The sequence below is a fragment of the Cuculus canorus genome, chromosome 2, assembly GCF_017976375.1.
Source record: "Cuculus canorus isolate bCucCan1 chromosome 2, bCucCan1.pri, whole genome shotgun sequence".
Lineage (NCBI taxonomy): Eukaryota > Metazoa > Chordata > Aves > Cuculiformes > Cuculidae > Cuculus > Cuculus canorus.
Window position 1 is genome coordinate 1497511 of NC_071402.1, and position 16504 is coordinate 1514014.

General features: G+C 57.6%; 1 protein-coding gene and 1 long non-coding RNA gene across 7 annotated transcripts in view; one reads left to right on the forward strand and one right to left on the reverse strand.

Annotated features, from left to right (window-relative positions):
• Positions 1–15249, forward strand: part of GPAA1 (glycosylphosphatidylinositol anchor attachment 1) — a 43284-nt gene extending 28035 nt beyond the window's left edge. For all 3 annotated transcript variants that reach the window (XM_054057750.1, XM_054057749.1, XM_054057748.1), the window contains exons 11-13: positions 1643–1839; positions 8952–9116; positions 14920–15249. In XM_054057750.1, coding sequence (XP_053913725.1) covers positions 1643–1839; positions 8952–9116; positions 14920–15163 — 606 coding nt within the window. In that variant the 3' untranslated portion in view covers positions 15164–15249. The remainder of the gene's footprint in view (positions 1–1642; positions 1840–8951; positions 9117–14919) is intronic.
• On the reverse strand, positions 15249–15902 carry LOC128851143 (uncharacterized). Of its 4 annotated transcripts, none has more exons than XR_008448410.1 (4): positions 15781–15895; positions 15717–15748; positions 15373–15636; positions 15249–15332 (listed from the first exon to the last, which is right to left on the reverse strand). It is a non-coding gene; the product is annotated as an uncharacterized LOC128851143 (long non-coding RNA). The 4 variants fall into 4 exon arrangements; XR_008448411.1 differs by having other exon boundaries at positions 15813–15869; XR_008448408.1 differs by lacking the exon at positions 15717–15748 and having other exon boundaries at positions 15373–15644; positions 15781–15902.
• Between the last annotated feature and the right edge of the window lie 602 nt (positions 15903–16504).

Sequence of the window (16504 nt, forward strand, 5' to 3'; positions counted from 1 at the left end):
ATCTCCATCCTCATCCCCATCATCTCCATCCTCTCCGTCATCCCCATTCCTTCCCCTTCTCTATCCCATCTCCATCCCACCCCCATCATCCCCATCCTCATCTCATCTCCATCCTCATCTCCATCCTCATCTCCATCCTCATCTCCATCCCATCTCCATCCTCATCTCCATTTTCATCTCCATCTTTATCTGCATCCTCATCTCCATCCTCATCTCCATCATCTCCATCATCCCCATTCCTTCCCCTTATCCTTCTCCTTCTCCATCCCATCTCCATCCTCATCTCTATCCTCTCTATTCTTTCCCCTTCCCGTTCTCCTTTTCCATCCCATCTCCATCCCCATCTCCATCCTCATCACCATCATTTCCATCCTCATCTCCATCCTCATCTCCATCCCATCTCCATCCAATCTCCATCTCCATCCCATCTCCATCCCCATCTCCATCTCACCCCCATCATCTCCATCCTCATCTCCATCATCTCCATCATCTCCATTCTTTCCCCTTCTCCATCCCATCTCCATCCTCATCTCCATCCAATCTCCATCTCCATCCCATCTCCATCCCATCTCCATCCCCATCTCCATCCCACCCCCATCATCCCCATCCTCATCTCATCTCCATCCTCATCTCCATCCTCATCTCCATTTTCATCTCCATCTTTATCTGCATCCTCATCTCCATCCTCATCTCCATCATCTCCATCATCCCCATTCCTTCCCCTTCTCCTTCTCCATCCCATCTCCATCTCCATCCTCATCTCTATCCTCTCTATTCTTTCCCCTTCCCGTTCTCCTTTTCCATCCCATCTCCATCCCCATCTCCATCCTCATCTCCATCCTCATCTCCATCCCCATCTCCATCCCCATCTCCATCCTCATCTCCATCCCCATCTCCATCCCATCTCCATCTCCATCCTCATCTCCATCATCCCCATTCCTTTCCCTTCTCCATCCCATCCCATCTCCATCCTCATCACCATCATTTCCATCCTCATCTCCATCCTCATCTCCATCCCATCTCCATCCAATCTCCATCTCCATCCTCATCTCCATCCTCATCTCCATCCTCATCTCCATCCTCATCTCCATCATCTCCATTCTTTCCCCTTCTCCATCTCCATTCCATCTCCATCCTCATCTCCATCATCTCCATCATCTCCATCCCATCCTCATCTCCATCCTCATCTCCATCCTCATCTCCATCCCCATCTCCATCCTCATGTCCATCCTCATCTCCATCATCTCCATCATCTCCATTCTTTCCCCTTCTCCATCTCCATCCCATCTCCATCCTCATCTCCATCCTCATCTCCATCATCTCCATTCTTTCCCCTTTTCCATCTCCATCCCATCTCCATCCTCATCTCCATCCTCATCTCCATCATCTCCATTCTTTCCCCTTCTCCATCTCCATCCCATCCCCATCCCCATCCCCATCCTCATCCCCATCTCCATCCCCATCCCCATTCTCATCTCCATCCCCATCTCCATCCCCATCCCCATCCCCATCTCCATCCTCATCCCCATCCTCATCTCCATCCTCATCTCCATCCCCTTCTCCATCCTCATCCCCATTCCTTCTCCTTCCCCATCCCATCATCTCCCTCCTCGGCTGCTCCGGCTTGACTCCGCTTTGGCAGGAGCCGCTGCCGGGACTGCTGCCGCTGGTGCCGCCGGTTCTGGTCTCTCACGCCGCCGGCGTCGCCATTTACTTCTTGCCGGTCCTCGGCCAACACGTCGCCACCCAACACTTCCCGGTGGCCGAAGCCGAAGCCGTGGTGCTCACCGTCATCGCCATCTACGTGGCCGGCATGGCCCTGCCCCACAACACCCACAGGTTTGGGGGCCCGGGGGGGAGGATTTGGGGGTTCAGGGGGTGATTTGAGGGTGTTACGGGGTGATTTTGGGGGGCTATGGGGTCATTTGAGGGTTCAGGGGGTGATTTTGGGGTGCTATCGGGTGATTTTTTGGTGCTATGAGGTGATTTTGGGGTTCTATGGGGAGTTTTGGGGTGCTATGAGGAGATTTTGGGGTGCCATGGGGGGATTTTGAGGTGATTTTGGGGTGCTATCGGGTAATTTTGGGGTGCTATGGGGTGATTTTGGGGTGCTATGGGGTCATTTCGGGGTTCAGGGGGTGATTTTGGGATGCTATGGGGACTTTTGGGGTGCTGTGGGATGATTTAGGGGGTTCAGGGGGTGATTTTCGGGTGCCATGGGGTGATTTTGGGGGGCTATGGGGTCATTTGGGGGTTCAGGGGGTGATTTTGGGGTGCCATGGGGTGATTTTGGGGTTCTATGGGGAGTTTTGGGGTGCCATGGGGTGATTTTGGGGGTTCAGGGGGTGATTTTGGGGTTCTATGGGGTCATTTGAGGGTTCAGGGGGTGATTTTGGGGTGCCATGGGGGGATTTTGAGGTGATTTGGGGTGCTATCGGGTGATTTTGGGGTGCCATGGGGTGATTTTGGGGGGCGATGGGATCATTTGGGGGGCTAAGGGGTGATTTGCGGGGGCTATGGGGTGATTTGGGGGTTCAGGGGGTGATTTGGGGGTGTTATGGGGTGATTTTGGGGTTCTATTGTGTGATTTGGGGCTTCAGGGCGTGATTTTGGGGGTGTTATGGGTTGATTTTGAGGGGCTATGGGGTCATTTGGGGCTTCAGGGGGTGATTTTGGGGGGATGTTATGGGGTGATTTTGGGGGGCTATGGGGTCATTTGGGGGTTCAGGGGGTGATTTTGGGGTGCCATGGGGTGATTTGGGGGGGCTATGGGGTCATTTGGGGGTTCAGGGGGTGATTTTGGGGTGCCATGGGGTGATTTGGGGGGGCTATGGGGTCATTTGGGGGTTCAGGGGGGTGATTTTGGGGTGCCATGGGGTGATTTTGGGGTTCTGTGGGGAGTTTTGGGGTGCCATGGGGTGATTTTGGGGTGTTATGGGGTGATTTTGGGGTTCTATGGGGTCATTTGAGGGTTCAGGGGGTGATTTTGGGGTGCCATGGGGTGATTTTGGGGGGCGATGGGATCATTTGGGGGGCTAAGGGGTGATTTTGGGGGGCTATGGGGTCATTTGGGGGTTCAGGGGGTGATTTTGTGTATGTTATGGGGTGATTTTGGGGTGCCGTGGGGTCATTTGGGGGTTCAGGGGGTGATTTTGGGGTGCCATGGGGTGATTTTGGGGTGCCATGTGGGGTGATCTTGGGGTGCCATGGGGGATGGATTTTGGGGTTCAGGGCTGGATTTTGGGGTGGTGCTGAGCGGCTGTGCCCCCCCAGATCCGCATCCTGCGGGGATCGGGGTTGGATGGCGCTGAAGCTGTTGAGGATCTGGGATGGATTTTGGTGTTCAGATGTGGATTTTGGGGTTCAGATGTGGATTTTGGGGTTCAGGGTTGGATTTTGGGGTTCAGATGTGGATTTTTGGGGTTCAGGGCTGGATTTTGGGGTGGTGCTGAGCGGCTGTGCCCCCCCAGGGCCGCATCCTGCGGGGATCGGGGTTGGATGGCGCTGAAGCTATTGAGGATCTGGGATGGATTTTGAGGTTCCGGAGTAGCTTTTTGGGGTTCAGGGATGGATTTTGGGGGTTCCAGAGTGGATTTTTGGGGTTCAGGGCTGGATTTTGGGGTGGTGCTGAGCGGCTGTGCCCCCCCAGAGCCGCATCCTGCGGGGATCGGGTTGGATGGCGCTGAAGCTGTTGAGGATCTGGGATGGATTTTGGGGGTTCAGGGCTGGATTTGGGGGTTCAGGGTTGGATTTTGGGGTTCAAGGCTGGATTTTTGGGGTTCAGTGCTGGATTTTGGGGTGGTGCTGAGCGGCTGTGCCCCCCCAGATCCGCATCCTGTGGGGATCGGGGTTGGATGGCGCTGAAGCTATTGAGAATCTGAGCTGAATTTAGGGGTTCAGGGCTGGATTTTTGGGGTTCCGGAGTGGATTTTTGGGGTTCAGTGCTGGATTTTGGGGTTCAGGGCTGGATTTTGGGGTTCAGGGCTGGATTTTGGGGTGGTGCTGAGCAGCTGTGCCCCCCCAGATCCGCATCCTGCGGGGATCGGGGTTGGATGGCGCTGAAGCTATTGAGGATCTGGGATGGATTTTGGGGTTCAGAGCTGGATTTTGGGGGTTCAGATGTGGATTTTTGGGGTTCAGGGCTGGATTTTGGGGTTCAGATGTGGATTTTGGGGTTCAGGGCTGGATTTTGGGGTGGTGCTGAGCGGCTGTGCCCCCCCAGGGCCGCATCCTGCGGGGATCGGGGTTGCATGTCGCTGAAGCTGTTGAGGATCTGGGATGGATTTTGGGGTTCAGATGTGGATTTCTGGGGTTCTGTGCTGGATTTTGGGGTTCAGTGCTGGATTTTTGGGGTTCAGAGCTGGATTCTGGGGTCCAAGGCTGGATTTTTGGGGTTCCGGAGTGGATTTTTGGGGTTCAGGGGTGGATTTTGGGGTGGTGCTGAGCGGCTGTGCCCCCCCAGATCCGCATCCTGCGGGGATCGGTGTTGGATGGCACTGAAGCTATTGAGTATCCGCGATGTATTTTGGGGTTCAGGGCTGGATTTTTGGGGTTCAGGGTTGGATTTTGGGGGTTCAGGGCTGGATTTTGGGGTTCAGATCTGGATTTTGGGGTTCAGGGCAGGATTTTGGGGTGGTGCTGAGCGGCTGTGCCCCCCCAGATCCGCATCCTGCGGGGATCGGTGTTGGATGGCACTGAAGCTATTGAGTATCCGCGATGTATTTTGGGGTTCAGGGCTGGATTTTTGGGGTTCAGGGTTGGATTTTGGGGGTTCAGGGCTGGATTTTGGGGTTCAGATCTGGATTTTGGGGTTCAGGGCAGGATTTTGGGGTGGTGCTGAGCGGCTGTGCCCCCCCAGATCCGCATCCTGCGGGGATCGGGGTTGGATGGCGCTGAAGCTGTTGAGGATCTGGGATGGATTTTGGGGTTCAGATGTGGATTTCTGGGGTTCTGTGCTGGATTTTGAGGTTCAGTGCTGGATTTTTGGGGTTCAGAGCTGGATTCTGGGGTCCAAGGCTGGATTTTTGGGGTTCCGGAGTGGATTTTTGGGGTTCAGGGGTGGATTTTGGGGTGGTGCTGAGCGGCTGTGCCCCCCCAGATCCGCATCCTGCGGGGATCGGGGTTGGATGGCACTGAAGCTATTGAGTATCCGCGATGTATTTTGGGGTTCAGGGCTGGATTTTTGGGGTTCAGGGTTGGATTTTGGGGGTTCAGGGCTGGATTTTGGGGTTCAGATCTGGATTTTGGGGTTCAGGGCAGGATTTTGGGGTGGTGCTGAGCGGCTGTGCCCCCCCAGATCCGCATCCTGCGGGGATCGGGGTTGGATGGCGCTGAAGCTGTTGAGGATCTGGGATGGATTTTGGTGTTCAGGGCTGGATTTTTGGGGTTCCGGAGTGGATTTTGGGGTTCAGAGTTGGATTCTGGGGTTCAGTGCTGGATTTTTGGGGTTCAGGGGTGGATTTTGGGGTGGTGCTGAGCGGCTGTGCCCCCCCAGATCCGCATCCTGTGGGGATCGGGGTTGGATGGCGCTGAAGCTGTTGAGGATCTGAGCTGAATTTAGGGGTTCAGGGCTGGATTTTTGGGGTTCCGGAGTCGATTTTTGGGGTTCAGGGCTGGATTTTGGGGTTCAGGGCAGGATTTTGGGGTGGTGCTGAGCGGCTGTGCCCCCCCAGATCTGCATCCTGCGGGGATCGGGGTTGGGTGGCGCTGAAGCTATTGAGGATCTGGGATGGATTTTGGTGTTCAGGGGTGGATTTTGGTGTTCAGGGGTGGATTTTGGGGGTTCAGGGCTGGATTTTTGGGGTTCCGGGCTGGATTTTGGGGTTCAGTGCTGGATTTTGGGGTGGTGCTGAGCGGCTGTGCCCCCCCAGATCCGCATCCTGCGGGGATCGGGGTTGGATGGCGCTGAAGCTGTTGAGGATCTGGGATGGATTTTGGTGTTCAGGGGTGGCTTTTTGGGGTTCCGGAGTGGATTTTTGGGGTTCCGGAGTGGATTTTTGGGGTTCAGTGCTGGATTTTGGGGTGGTGCTGAGCGGCTGTGCCCCCCCAGATCCGCATCCTGCGGGGATCGGGGTTGGATGGCGCTGAAGCTGTTGAGGATCTGGGATGGATTTTGGTGTTCAGGGCTGCATTTTGGGGTTCAGGGCTGGATTTTGGGGTTCAGGGCTGGATTTTGGGGTGGTGCTGAGCGGCTGTGCCCCCCCAGATCCGCATCCTGCGGGGATCGGGGTTGGATGGTGCTGAAGCTGTTGAGGATCTGAGCTGAATTTAGGGGTTCAGGGCTGGATTTTTGGGGTTCCGGAGTGGATTTTTGGGGTTCAGGGCTGGATTTTGGGGCTCACAGGTGGATTTTGGGGTGTTGCTGAGCTGCTGTGCCCCCTCAGATCCGCATCCTGCGGGGATCGGGGTTGGATGGCGCTGAAGCTGTTGAGGATCTGAGCTGAATTTAGGGGTTCAGGGATGGATTTTTGGGGTTCTGGAGTCGATTTTTGGGGTTCAGTGCTGGATTTTTGGGGTTCAGGCCTGGATTTTGGGGTGGTGCTGAGCGGCTGTGCCCCCCCAGATCCGCATCCTGCGGGGATCGGGGTTGGATGGCGCTGAAGCTGTTGAGGATCTGGGATGGATTTTGGGGTTCAGGGCTGGATTTTTGGGGTTCAGGGGTGGATTTTTGGGGTTCAGGAGTTGGATTTTGGGGTTCAGTGCTGGATTTTGGGGTGGTGCTGAGCGGCTGTGCCCCCCCAGATCCGCATCCTGTGGGGATCGGGGTTGGATGGCGCTGAAGCTGTTGAGGATCTGGGATGGATTTTGGGGTTCAGGGCTGGATTTTGGGGGTTCAGATGTAGATTTTGGGGTTCAGGGTTGGATTTTGGGGTTCAGGAGTGGATTTTGGGGTTCAGGGCTGGATTTTGGGGTGGTGCTGAGCTGCTGTGCCCCCCCAGATCCGCATCCTGCGGGGATCGGGGTTGGATAGCGCTGAAGCTATTGAGTATCTGGGATGTATTTTGGGGATCAGATGTGGATTTTTGGGGTTCAGGGCTGGATTCTGGGGTTCAGGGCTGGATTTTGGGGTTCAGGGCTGGATTTTGGGGTTCACAGGTGGATTTTGGGGTGGTGCTGAGCCGCTCTGCACCCCCAGATCCGCATCCTGCGGGGATCGGGGTTGGATGGCGCTGAAGCTGTTGAGGATCTGAGCTGAATTTAGGGGTTCAGGGCTGGATTTTTGGGGTTCCGGAGTCGATTTTTGGGGTTCAGAGCTGGATTTTGGGGGTTCAGAGCTCGATTTTGGGGTGGTGCTGAGCTGCTGTGCCCCCCCAGGGCCGCATCCTGCGGGGATCGGGGTTGGATTGCGCTGAACCTTTTGAGGATCTGGGATGGATTTTGGTGTTCAGGGCTGGATTTTTGGGGTTCCGGAGTGGATTTTGGGGTTCAGAGTTGGATTCTGGGGTTCAGGGCTGGATTCTGGGGTTCAGGGCTGGATTTGGGGTTCACTGGCGGATTTTGGGGTTCAGGGCTGGATTTTGGGGTTCAGAGCTGGATTTTGGGGTGGTGCTGAGCGGCTGTGCCCCCCCAGATCCGTATCCTGCGGGGATCGGGGTTGGATGGCGCTGAAGCTGTTGAGGATCTGGGCTGGATTTTGGGGTTCAGGGATGGATTTTTGGGGGTTCCGGAGTGGCTTTTTGGGGTTCAGAGCTGGATTTTGGGGTGGTGCTGAGCGGCTGTGCCCCCCCAGATCCGCATCCTGCGGGGATCGGGGTTGGATGGCGCTGAACCTTTTGAGGATCTGGGATGGATTTTGGTGTTCAGGGCTGGATTTTTGGGGTTCCGGAGTGGATTTTGGGGTTCAGAGTTGGATTCTGGGGTTCAGGGCTGGATTTTGGGGGTTCCGGGCTGGATTTTGGGGTGGTGCTGAGCGGCTGTGCCCCCTCAGGGCCGCATCCTGCGGGGATCGGGGTTGGATGGCACTGAAGCTATTGAGTATCCGCGATGTATTTTGGGGTTCAGGGGTGGATTTTTGGGGTTCAGTGCTGGATTTTTGGGGTTCAGGGCTGGATTTTGGGGTGGTGCTGAGCGGCTGTGCCCCCCCAGATCCGCATCCTGCGGGGATCGGGGTTGGATGGCGCTGAAGCTATTGAGGATCTGGGATGGATTTTGGTGTTCAGGGCTGGATTTTTGGGGTTCAGTGCTGGATTTTGGGGTTCACTGGTGGATTTTGGGGTTCAGGGCTGGATTTTGGGGTGGTGCTGAGCGGCTGTGCCCCCCCAGATTCGCATCCTGCGGGGATCGGGGTTGGATGGCACTGAAGCTGTTGAGTATCCGCGATGGATTTTGGGGTTCAGGGCTGGATTTTGGGGGATCAGGGCTGGATTTTTGGGGTTCAGAGCTGGATTCTGGGGTTCAGTGCTGGATTTTTGGGGTTCAGGGCTGGACTTTGGGGTGGTGCTGAGCAGCTGTGCCCCCCCAGATCCGCATCCTGCGGGGATCGGGGTTGGATGGCACTGAAGCTATTGAGTATCCGTGATGGATTTTGGGGTTCAGGGCAGGATTTTGGGGTTCAGGGCAGGATTTTGGGGTTCAGGGCTGGATTTTGGGGTGGTGCTGAGCGGCTGTGCCCCCCCAGATCCGCATCCTGCGGGGATCGGGGTTGGATGGCGCTGAAGCTATTGAGTATCCGCGATGGATTTTGGGGTTCAGGGCTGGATTTTTGGGGTTCAGGGCTGGATTTTGGGGTTCAGGGCTGGATTTTGGGGTGGTGCTGAGCGGCTGTGCCCCCCCAGATCCGCATCCTGCGGGGATCGGGGTTGGATGGCGCTGAAGCTGTTGAGGATCTGGGATGGATTTTGGTGTTCAGGGGTGGCTTTTTGGGGTTCAGATGTGGATTTTGGGGTTCAGATGTGGATTTTGGGGTTCAGGGCAGGATTTTGGGGTGGTGCTGAGCGGCTGTGCCCCCCCAGATCCGCATCCTGCGGGGATCGGGGTTGGATGGCGCTGAAGCTGTTGGCGGTGCTCTATTTGGCGCTTCAACTCACGTGTTTGGCGCTCCTCAACTTCTCGTTGGGTTTCGTCCTCGCCGCCACTCTCGTCCCCATCGCCGCCGCCGTCAGCCCCGGCCGAGCCCGGTGAGCCATACTGGGAGAACTGGGACAGACTGGGAGGGCACTGGGAGGCTCCTAAGGGCGGGGGGAGAAGGAGGGGGTGATAAGGGAGGGGGAAACTGGGAGTACTGGGAATACTGGGAGGACACTGGGAGCTCCTGAGGGTGAGGGGAGAAGGAGGGGGTGATAAGGGAGGGGGAAACTGGGGAGACTGGGGGGTACTGGGAATACTGGGGGACACTGGGAGGGTCCTAAGGGTGAGGGGAGAAGGAGGGGGTGATAGGGGAGGGGGTTACTGGGGAGACTGAGGGGTACTGGGAATACTGGGAGGACACTGGGAGGCTCCTAAGGGTGAGGGGAGAAGGAGGGGGTGATAAGGGAGGAGGAAACTGGGAGTACTGGGAATACTGGGAGGACACTGGGAGGCTCCTAAGGGTGAGGGGAGAAGGAGGGGGTGATAAGGGAGGGGGAAACTGGGGAGACTGGGGGGTACTGGGAATACTGGGAGGACACTGGGAGGGTCCTAAGGGTGAGGGGAGAAGGAGGGGGTGATAAAGGAGGGGGAAACTGGGGGGTACTGGGAATACTGGGAGGACACTGGGAGGGTCCTAAGGGTGAGGGGAGAAGGAGGGGGTGATAAGGGAGGGGGAAACTGGGGAGACTGGGGGGTACTGGGAATACTGGGGGACACTGGGAGGCTCCTAAGGGTGAGGGGAGAAGGAGGGGGTGATAAAGGGGGAAACTGGGAGTACTGGGAATACTGGGAGGACACTGGGAGGGTCCTAAGGGCGGGGGGAGAGGGAGGGAGTGATAAGGGAGGGGAAACTGGGGAGACTGGGGGGTACTGGGAATACTGGGAGGACACTGGGAGGGCACTGGGAGGCTCCTAAGGGCGGGGGGAGAAGGAGGGAGTGATAAGGGAGGGGGAGACTGGGGGGTACTGGGAATACTGGGGGGACACTGGGAGGCTCTTAAGGGTGAGGGGAGAAGGAGGGGGTGATAAGGGAGGGGGTTACTGGGGGGTACTGGGAATACTGGGAGGGACTGGGAGGGTCCTAAGGGTGAGGGGAGAAGGAGGGAGTGATAAGGGAGGGGGAAACTGGGGAGACTGGGGGCTACTGGGAATACTGGGGGACACTGGGAGGGTCCTAAGGGTGAGGGGAGAAGGAGGGAGTGATAAGGGAGGGGGAAACTGGGGGGTACTGGGAATACTGGGAGGGCACTGGGAGGGTCCTAAGGGTGAGGGGAGAAGGAGGGGGTGATAAGGGAGGAGGAAACTGGGGAGACTGGGGGGTACTGGGAATACTGGGGGACACTGGGAGGGTCCTAAGGGTGAGGGGAGAAGGAGGGGGTGATAAGGGAGGGGGAAACTGGGAGTACTGGGAATACTGGGAGGACACTGGGAGGGTCCTAAGGGTGAGGGGAGAAGGAGGGGGTGATAAGGGAGGGGGTTACTGGGGGGTACTGGGAATACTGGGAATACTGGGAGGGTCCTAAGGGTGAGGGGAGAAGGAGGGGGTGATAAGGGAGGGGAAACTGGGGAGACTGGGGGGTACTGGGAATACTGGGAGGGCACTGGGAGGCTCCTAAGGGCGGGGGGAGAAGGAGGGAGTGATAAGGGAGGGGGAAACTGGGGAGACTGGGGGGTACTGGGAATACTGGGAGGGCACTGGGATCTCCTAAGGGTGAGGGGAGAAGGAGGGGGGTGATAAGGGAGGGGGTTACTGGGGGGTACTGGGAATACTGGGGGGACACTGGGAGGCTCCTAAGGGTGAGGGGAGAAGGAGGGGGTGATAAAGGGGGAAACTGGGAGTACTGGGAATACTGGGAGGACACTGGGAGGGTCCTAAGGGCGGGGGGAGAGGGAGGGAGTGATAAGGGAGGGGAAACTGGGGAGACTGGGGGGTACTGGGAATACTGGGAGGACACTGGGAGGGCACTGGGAGGCTCCTAAGGGCGGGGGGAGAAGGAGGGAGTGATAAGGGAGGGGGAGACTGGGGGGTACTGGGAATACTGGGGGGACACTGGGAGGCTCTTAAGGGTGAGGGGAGAAGGAGGGGGTGATAAGGGAGGGGGTTACTGGGGGGTACTGGGAATACTGGGAGGGACTGGGAGGGTCCTAAGGGTGAGGGGAGAAGGAGGGAGTGATAAGGGAGGGGGAAACTGGGGGGTACTGGGAATACTGGGAGGGCACTGGGAGGGTCCTAAGGGTGAGGGGAGAAGGAGGGGGTGATAAGGGAGGGGATTACTGGGGGGTACTGGGAATACTGGGAGGACACTGGGAGGGTCCTAAGGGCGGGGGGAGAAGGAGGGAGTGATAAGGGAGGGGGAAACTGGGGAGACTGGGGGGTACTGGGAATACTGGGGGGACACTGGGAGGGTCCTAAGGGCGGGGGGAGAAGGAGTGGGTGATAAGGGAAGGGGAAACTGGGGAGACTGGGGGGTACTGGGAATACTGGGAGGACACTGGGAGGCTCCTAAGGGTGAGGGGAGAAGGAGGGGGTGATAAGGGAGGGGGTTACTGGGGGGTACTGGGAATACTGGGAGGGACTGGGAGGGTCCTAAGGGTGAGGGGAGAAGGAGGGAGTGATAAGGGAGGGGGAAACTGGGGAGACTGGGGGGTACTGGGAATACTGGGAGGGCACTGGGAGGGTCCTAAGGGTGAGGGGAGAAGGAGGGGGTGATAAGGGAGGGGGAAACTGGGGAGACTGGGGGGTACTGGGAATACTGGGAATACTGGGAGGGCACTGGGAGGGTCCTAAGGGTGAGGGGAGAAGGAGGGTGTGATAAGGGAGGGGGTTACTGGGGGGTACTGGGAATACTGGGAGGACACTGGGAGCTCCTAAGGGCGGGGGGAGACGGAGGGAGTGATAAGGGAGGGGGAAACTGGGGGGCTGGGGGGTACTGGGAATACTGGGAGGGCACTGGGAGGGTCCTAAGGGTGAGGGGAGAAGGAGGGGGTGATAAGGGAGGGGGTTACTGGGGAGACTGGGGGGTACTGGGAATACTGGGAGGGCACTGGGATCTCCTAAGGGTGAGGGGAGAAGGAGGGGGTGATAAGGGAGGGGGAAACTGGGGAGACTGGGGGGTACTGGGAATACTGGGAATACTGGGAGGGCACTGGGAGGCTCCTAAGGGCGGGGGGGAAGGAGGGGGTGATAAGGGAGGGGATTACTGGGGGGTACTGGGAATACTGGGAGGACACTGGGAGGGTCCTAAGGGCAGGGGGAGAAGGAGGGAGTGATAAGGGAGGGGGAAACTGGGGAGACTGGGGGGTACTGGGAATACTGGGAGGGCACTGGGAGCTCCTGAGGGTGAGGGGAGAAGGAGGGGGTGATAAGGGAGGGGGAAACTGGGGAGACTGGGGGGTACTGGGAATACTGGGAGGACACTGGGAGGGTCCTAAGGGTGAGGGGAGAAGGAGGGAGTGATAAGGGAGGGGGAAACTGGGGAGACTGGGGGGGTACTGGGAATACTGGGAGGGCACTGGGAGCTCCTGAGGGTGAGGGGAGAAGGAGGGGGTGATAAGGGAGGGGGAAACTGGGGAGACTGGGGGGTACTGGGAATACTGGGAGGACACTGGGAGGGTCCTAAGGGTGAGGGGAGAAGGAGGGGGTGATAAGGGAGGGGGTTACTGGGGGGTACTGGGAATACTGGGAGGGACTGGGAGGGTCCTAAGGGTGAGGGGAGAAGGAGGGAGTGATAAGGGAAGGGGAAACTGGGGGGACTGGGGGGGTACTGGGAATACTGGGAGGACACTGGGAGGCTCCTAAGGGTGAGGGGAGAAGGAGGGGGTGATAAGGGAGGGGGAAACTGGGGAGACTGGGGGGTACTGGGAATACTGGGAGGACACTGGGAGGGTCCTAAGGGTGAGGGGAGAAGGAGGGGGTGATAAGGGAGGGGGTTACTGGGGGGTACTGGGAATACTGGGAGGACACTGGGAGCTCCTAAGGGCGGGGGGAGACGGAGGGAGTGATAAGGGAGGGGGAAACTGGGGGGCTGGGGGGTACTGGGAATACTGGGAGGGCACTGGGAGGGTCCTAAGGGTGAGGGGAGAAGGAGGGGGTGATAAGGGAGGGGGTTACTGGGGAGACTGGGGGGTACTGGGAATACTGGGAGGACACTGGGATCTCCTAAGGGTGAGGGGAGAAGGAGGGGGTGATAAGGGAGGGGGAAACTGGGGAGACTGGGGGGTACTGGGAATACTGGGAATACTGGGAGGGCACTGGGAGGCTCCTAAGGGCGGGGGGAGAAGGAGGGGGTGATAAGGGAGGGGATTACTGGGGGGTACTGGGAATACTGGGAGGACACTGGGAGGGTCCTAAGGGCAGGGGGAGAAGGAGGGAGTGATAAGGGAGGGGGAAACTGGGGAGACTGGGGGGTACTGGGAATACTGGGAGGACACTGGGAGCTCCTGAGGGTGAGGGGAGAAGGAGGGGGTGATAAGGGAGGGGGAAACTGGGGAGACTGGGGGGTACTGGGAATACTGGGAGGGCACTGGGAGGGTCCTAAGGGCGGGGGGAGAAGGAGGGAGTGATAAGGGAGGGGGAAACTGGGGGGTACTGGGAATACTGGGAGGTCTCCATGGGTCTGAGGAACCTCATGGTGACCCCATTGTCCCCTTATGGTCCTTCTCATGGTGGAGCTGAGGTCTCTATGGGTCTGAGGAACCTCACGGTGAAATCATTGTCCTCCTATGGTGCTTCTCATGGTGGAGTTGAAGTCTCCATGGGTCTGAGGAACCTCAAAGTGACCCCATTTTACCCCCTTGGACCTTCTCATGGTGGAGTTGAGGTCTCTATGGCTCTGAGGAACCTCACGGTGACCTCATTGTCCTCCTATGGTGCTTCTCATGGTGGTGTAGAGGTCTCCATGAGTCTGAGGAACCTCATGGTGACCTCATTGTCCTCTTGTTGGTGGAGTTGAGGTCTCCGTGGGTTTGAGGAACCTCATGGTGACCCCATTGTCCCCTTATGGTCCTTCTCATGGTGGAGCTGAAATCTCTATGGGTTTGAGGAACCTCGTGGTGACCCCATTGTCCTCTTGGTGGTGGTGTTGAGGTCTCTGTGCGTCTGAGGAACCTCATGGTGACCCCATTGTCCCCCCATGGTCCTTCTCATGGTGGAGCTGAAATCTCTATGGGTTTGAGGAACCTCGTGGTGACCCCATTGTCCTCTTGGTGGTGGTGTTGAGGTCTCTGTGCGTCTGAGGAACCTCATGGTGACCTCATTGTCCTCCTATGGTGCTTCTCATGGTGGTGTTGAGGTCTCTATGGGTCTGAGGAACCTCATGGTGACCTCATTGTCCCTCCATGGTCCTTCTCATGGTGGTGTTGAGGTCTCTATGGCTCTGAGGAACCTCATGGTGACCTCGTTTTCCTCTTAATGGTGGAGTTGAGGTCTCCATGGGTCTGAGGAACCTCATGGTGACCTCATTGTCCCTCCATGGTGCTTCTCATGGTGGTGTTGAGGTCTCTATGGGTCTGAGGAACCTCATGGTGACCCCATTGTCCTCTTGGTGGTGGTGTTGAGGTCTCTGTGCGTCTGAGGAACCTCATGGTGACCCCATTTTCCCCCCATGGACCTTCTCAAGGTGCTGTTGAGGTCTCCATGAGTCTGAGGAACCTCTTGTTGGTGGAGTTGAGGTCTCCATGGGTTTGAGGAACCTCATGGTGACCCCATTGTCCCCCCATGGTCCTTCTCATGGTGGTGTTGAGGTCTCCATGGATCTGAGGAACCTCGGGGTGACCTCGTTTTCCTCTTCATGGTGGAGTTGAGGTCTCTATGGATCTGAGGAACCTCGTGGTGACCTCGTTGTCCCCCCGTAGGCCGCTGCTGGCGGTGGCTTTGGTGGTGGCCACGCCGGCGTCCACGTTGCTTCTGGGAATCTTCTTGGAGCGGGAGTTGGTGGAGGCGCCGGCGTCGCTGGCCGAGGGGTGGCAGCGCTTCCTGGGGGCCGTGGCTCAAGGTCTTCTCCAACACCACCTCCACGGGTCGCTGGTGGTCCCCGTCCTCGCTTTGGCCACCTACCCCTGTTGGCTTCTCCTCTGGAATGTCCTCTTCTGGAGGTGAACCACGAGGACAGAGCCACGGACGCTCACGAGGAGCCACCGGTGGAGCTTTAGATCTTCAGATCGGGGGGGGGGACACAGGGCGGGGGGGGGGACGTGGACAGACCTTCAGACTCATAGATGGACCCATGGATGGACCTTCAGACCCATAGATGGACCCACGGATGGACCTTCAGACCCATAGATGGATCCGTGGACGGACCTTCAGACCTTCAGACTCATGGATGGACCCATGGATGGACCTTCAGACCTATGGATGGACCCATGGATGGACCTTCAGACCCATAGATGGACCCATGGATGGACCTTCAGACCTTCCGACTCATGGATGGACCCACGGATGGACCTTCAGACCCATGGATGGACCCATGGATGGACCTTCAGACCCATAGATGGACCCACGGATGGACCTTAAGACTCATGGATGGACCCACGGATGGACCTTCAGACTCATAGATGGACCCATGGATGGACCTTCAGACCTTCAGACTCATGGATGGACCCATGGACACAAGGACAGACCTTCAGACCTATGGATGGACCCATGGATGGACCTTCAGACCCATAGATGGACCCATGGATGGACCTTAAGACCCATAGATGGACTCGTGGATGGACCTTCAGACTCATGGATGGACCCATGGATGGACCTTCAGACCTATAGATGGACCCATGGATGGACCTTCAGATCCATAGATGGACCCATGGATGGACCTTCAGATCCATAGATGGACCCATGGATGGACCTTAAGACCCATAGATGGACCCACGGACAGACCCACAGATGGACCCACGGACAGAGCTATGGACAAACGGACAGACCCATAGATGGACCCATAGATGGACCCACAGATGGACCCACGGACAGACGGACAGACCCATAGATGGACCCATAGATGGACCCACAGATGGACCCACGGACAGAGCTATGGACAGACGGACAGACCCATAGACGGACCCATGGATGGACCCATAGACGGACCCACAGATGGACCCATGGACAGAGCTATGGACAAACGGACAGACCCATAGATGGACCCATAGATGGACCCACAGATGGACCCACGGACAGAGTTATGGACAGACGGACAGACCCATAGATGGACCCACGGACAGAGCTATGGACAGACGGACAGACCCATAGACGGACCCATAGATGGACCCACGGACAGAGTTACGGACAGACGGACAGACCCATAGATGGACCCACGGACAGAGCTATGGACAGACGGACAGACCCATAGATGGACATAACCGTGTGCCAATAAACACAGATCTGGAACAGGAGTGAAACCAGTTTGGGGGGAATGGGGAACTGGGAGGAACTGGGAAGGAGGAGGGG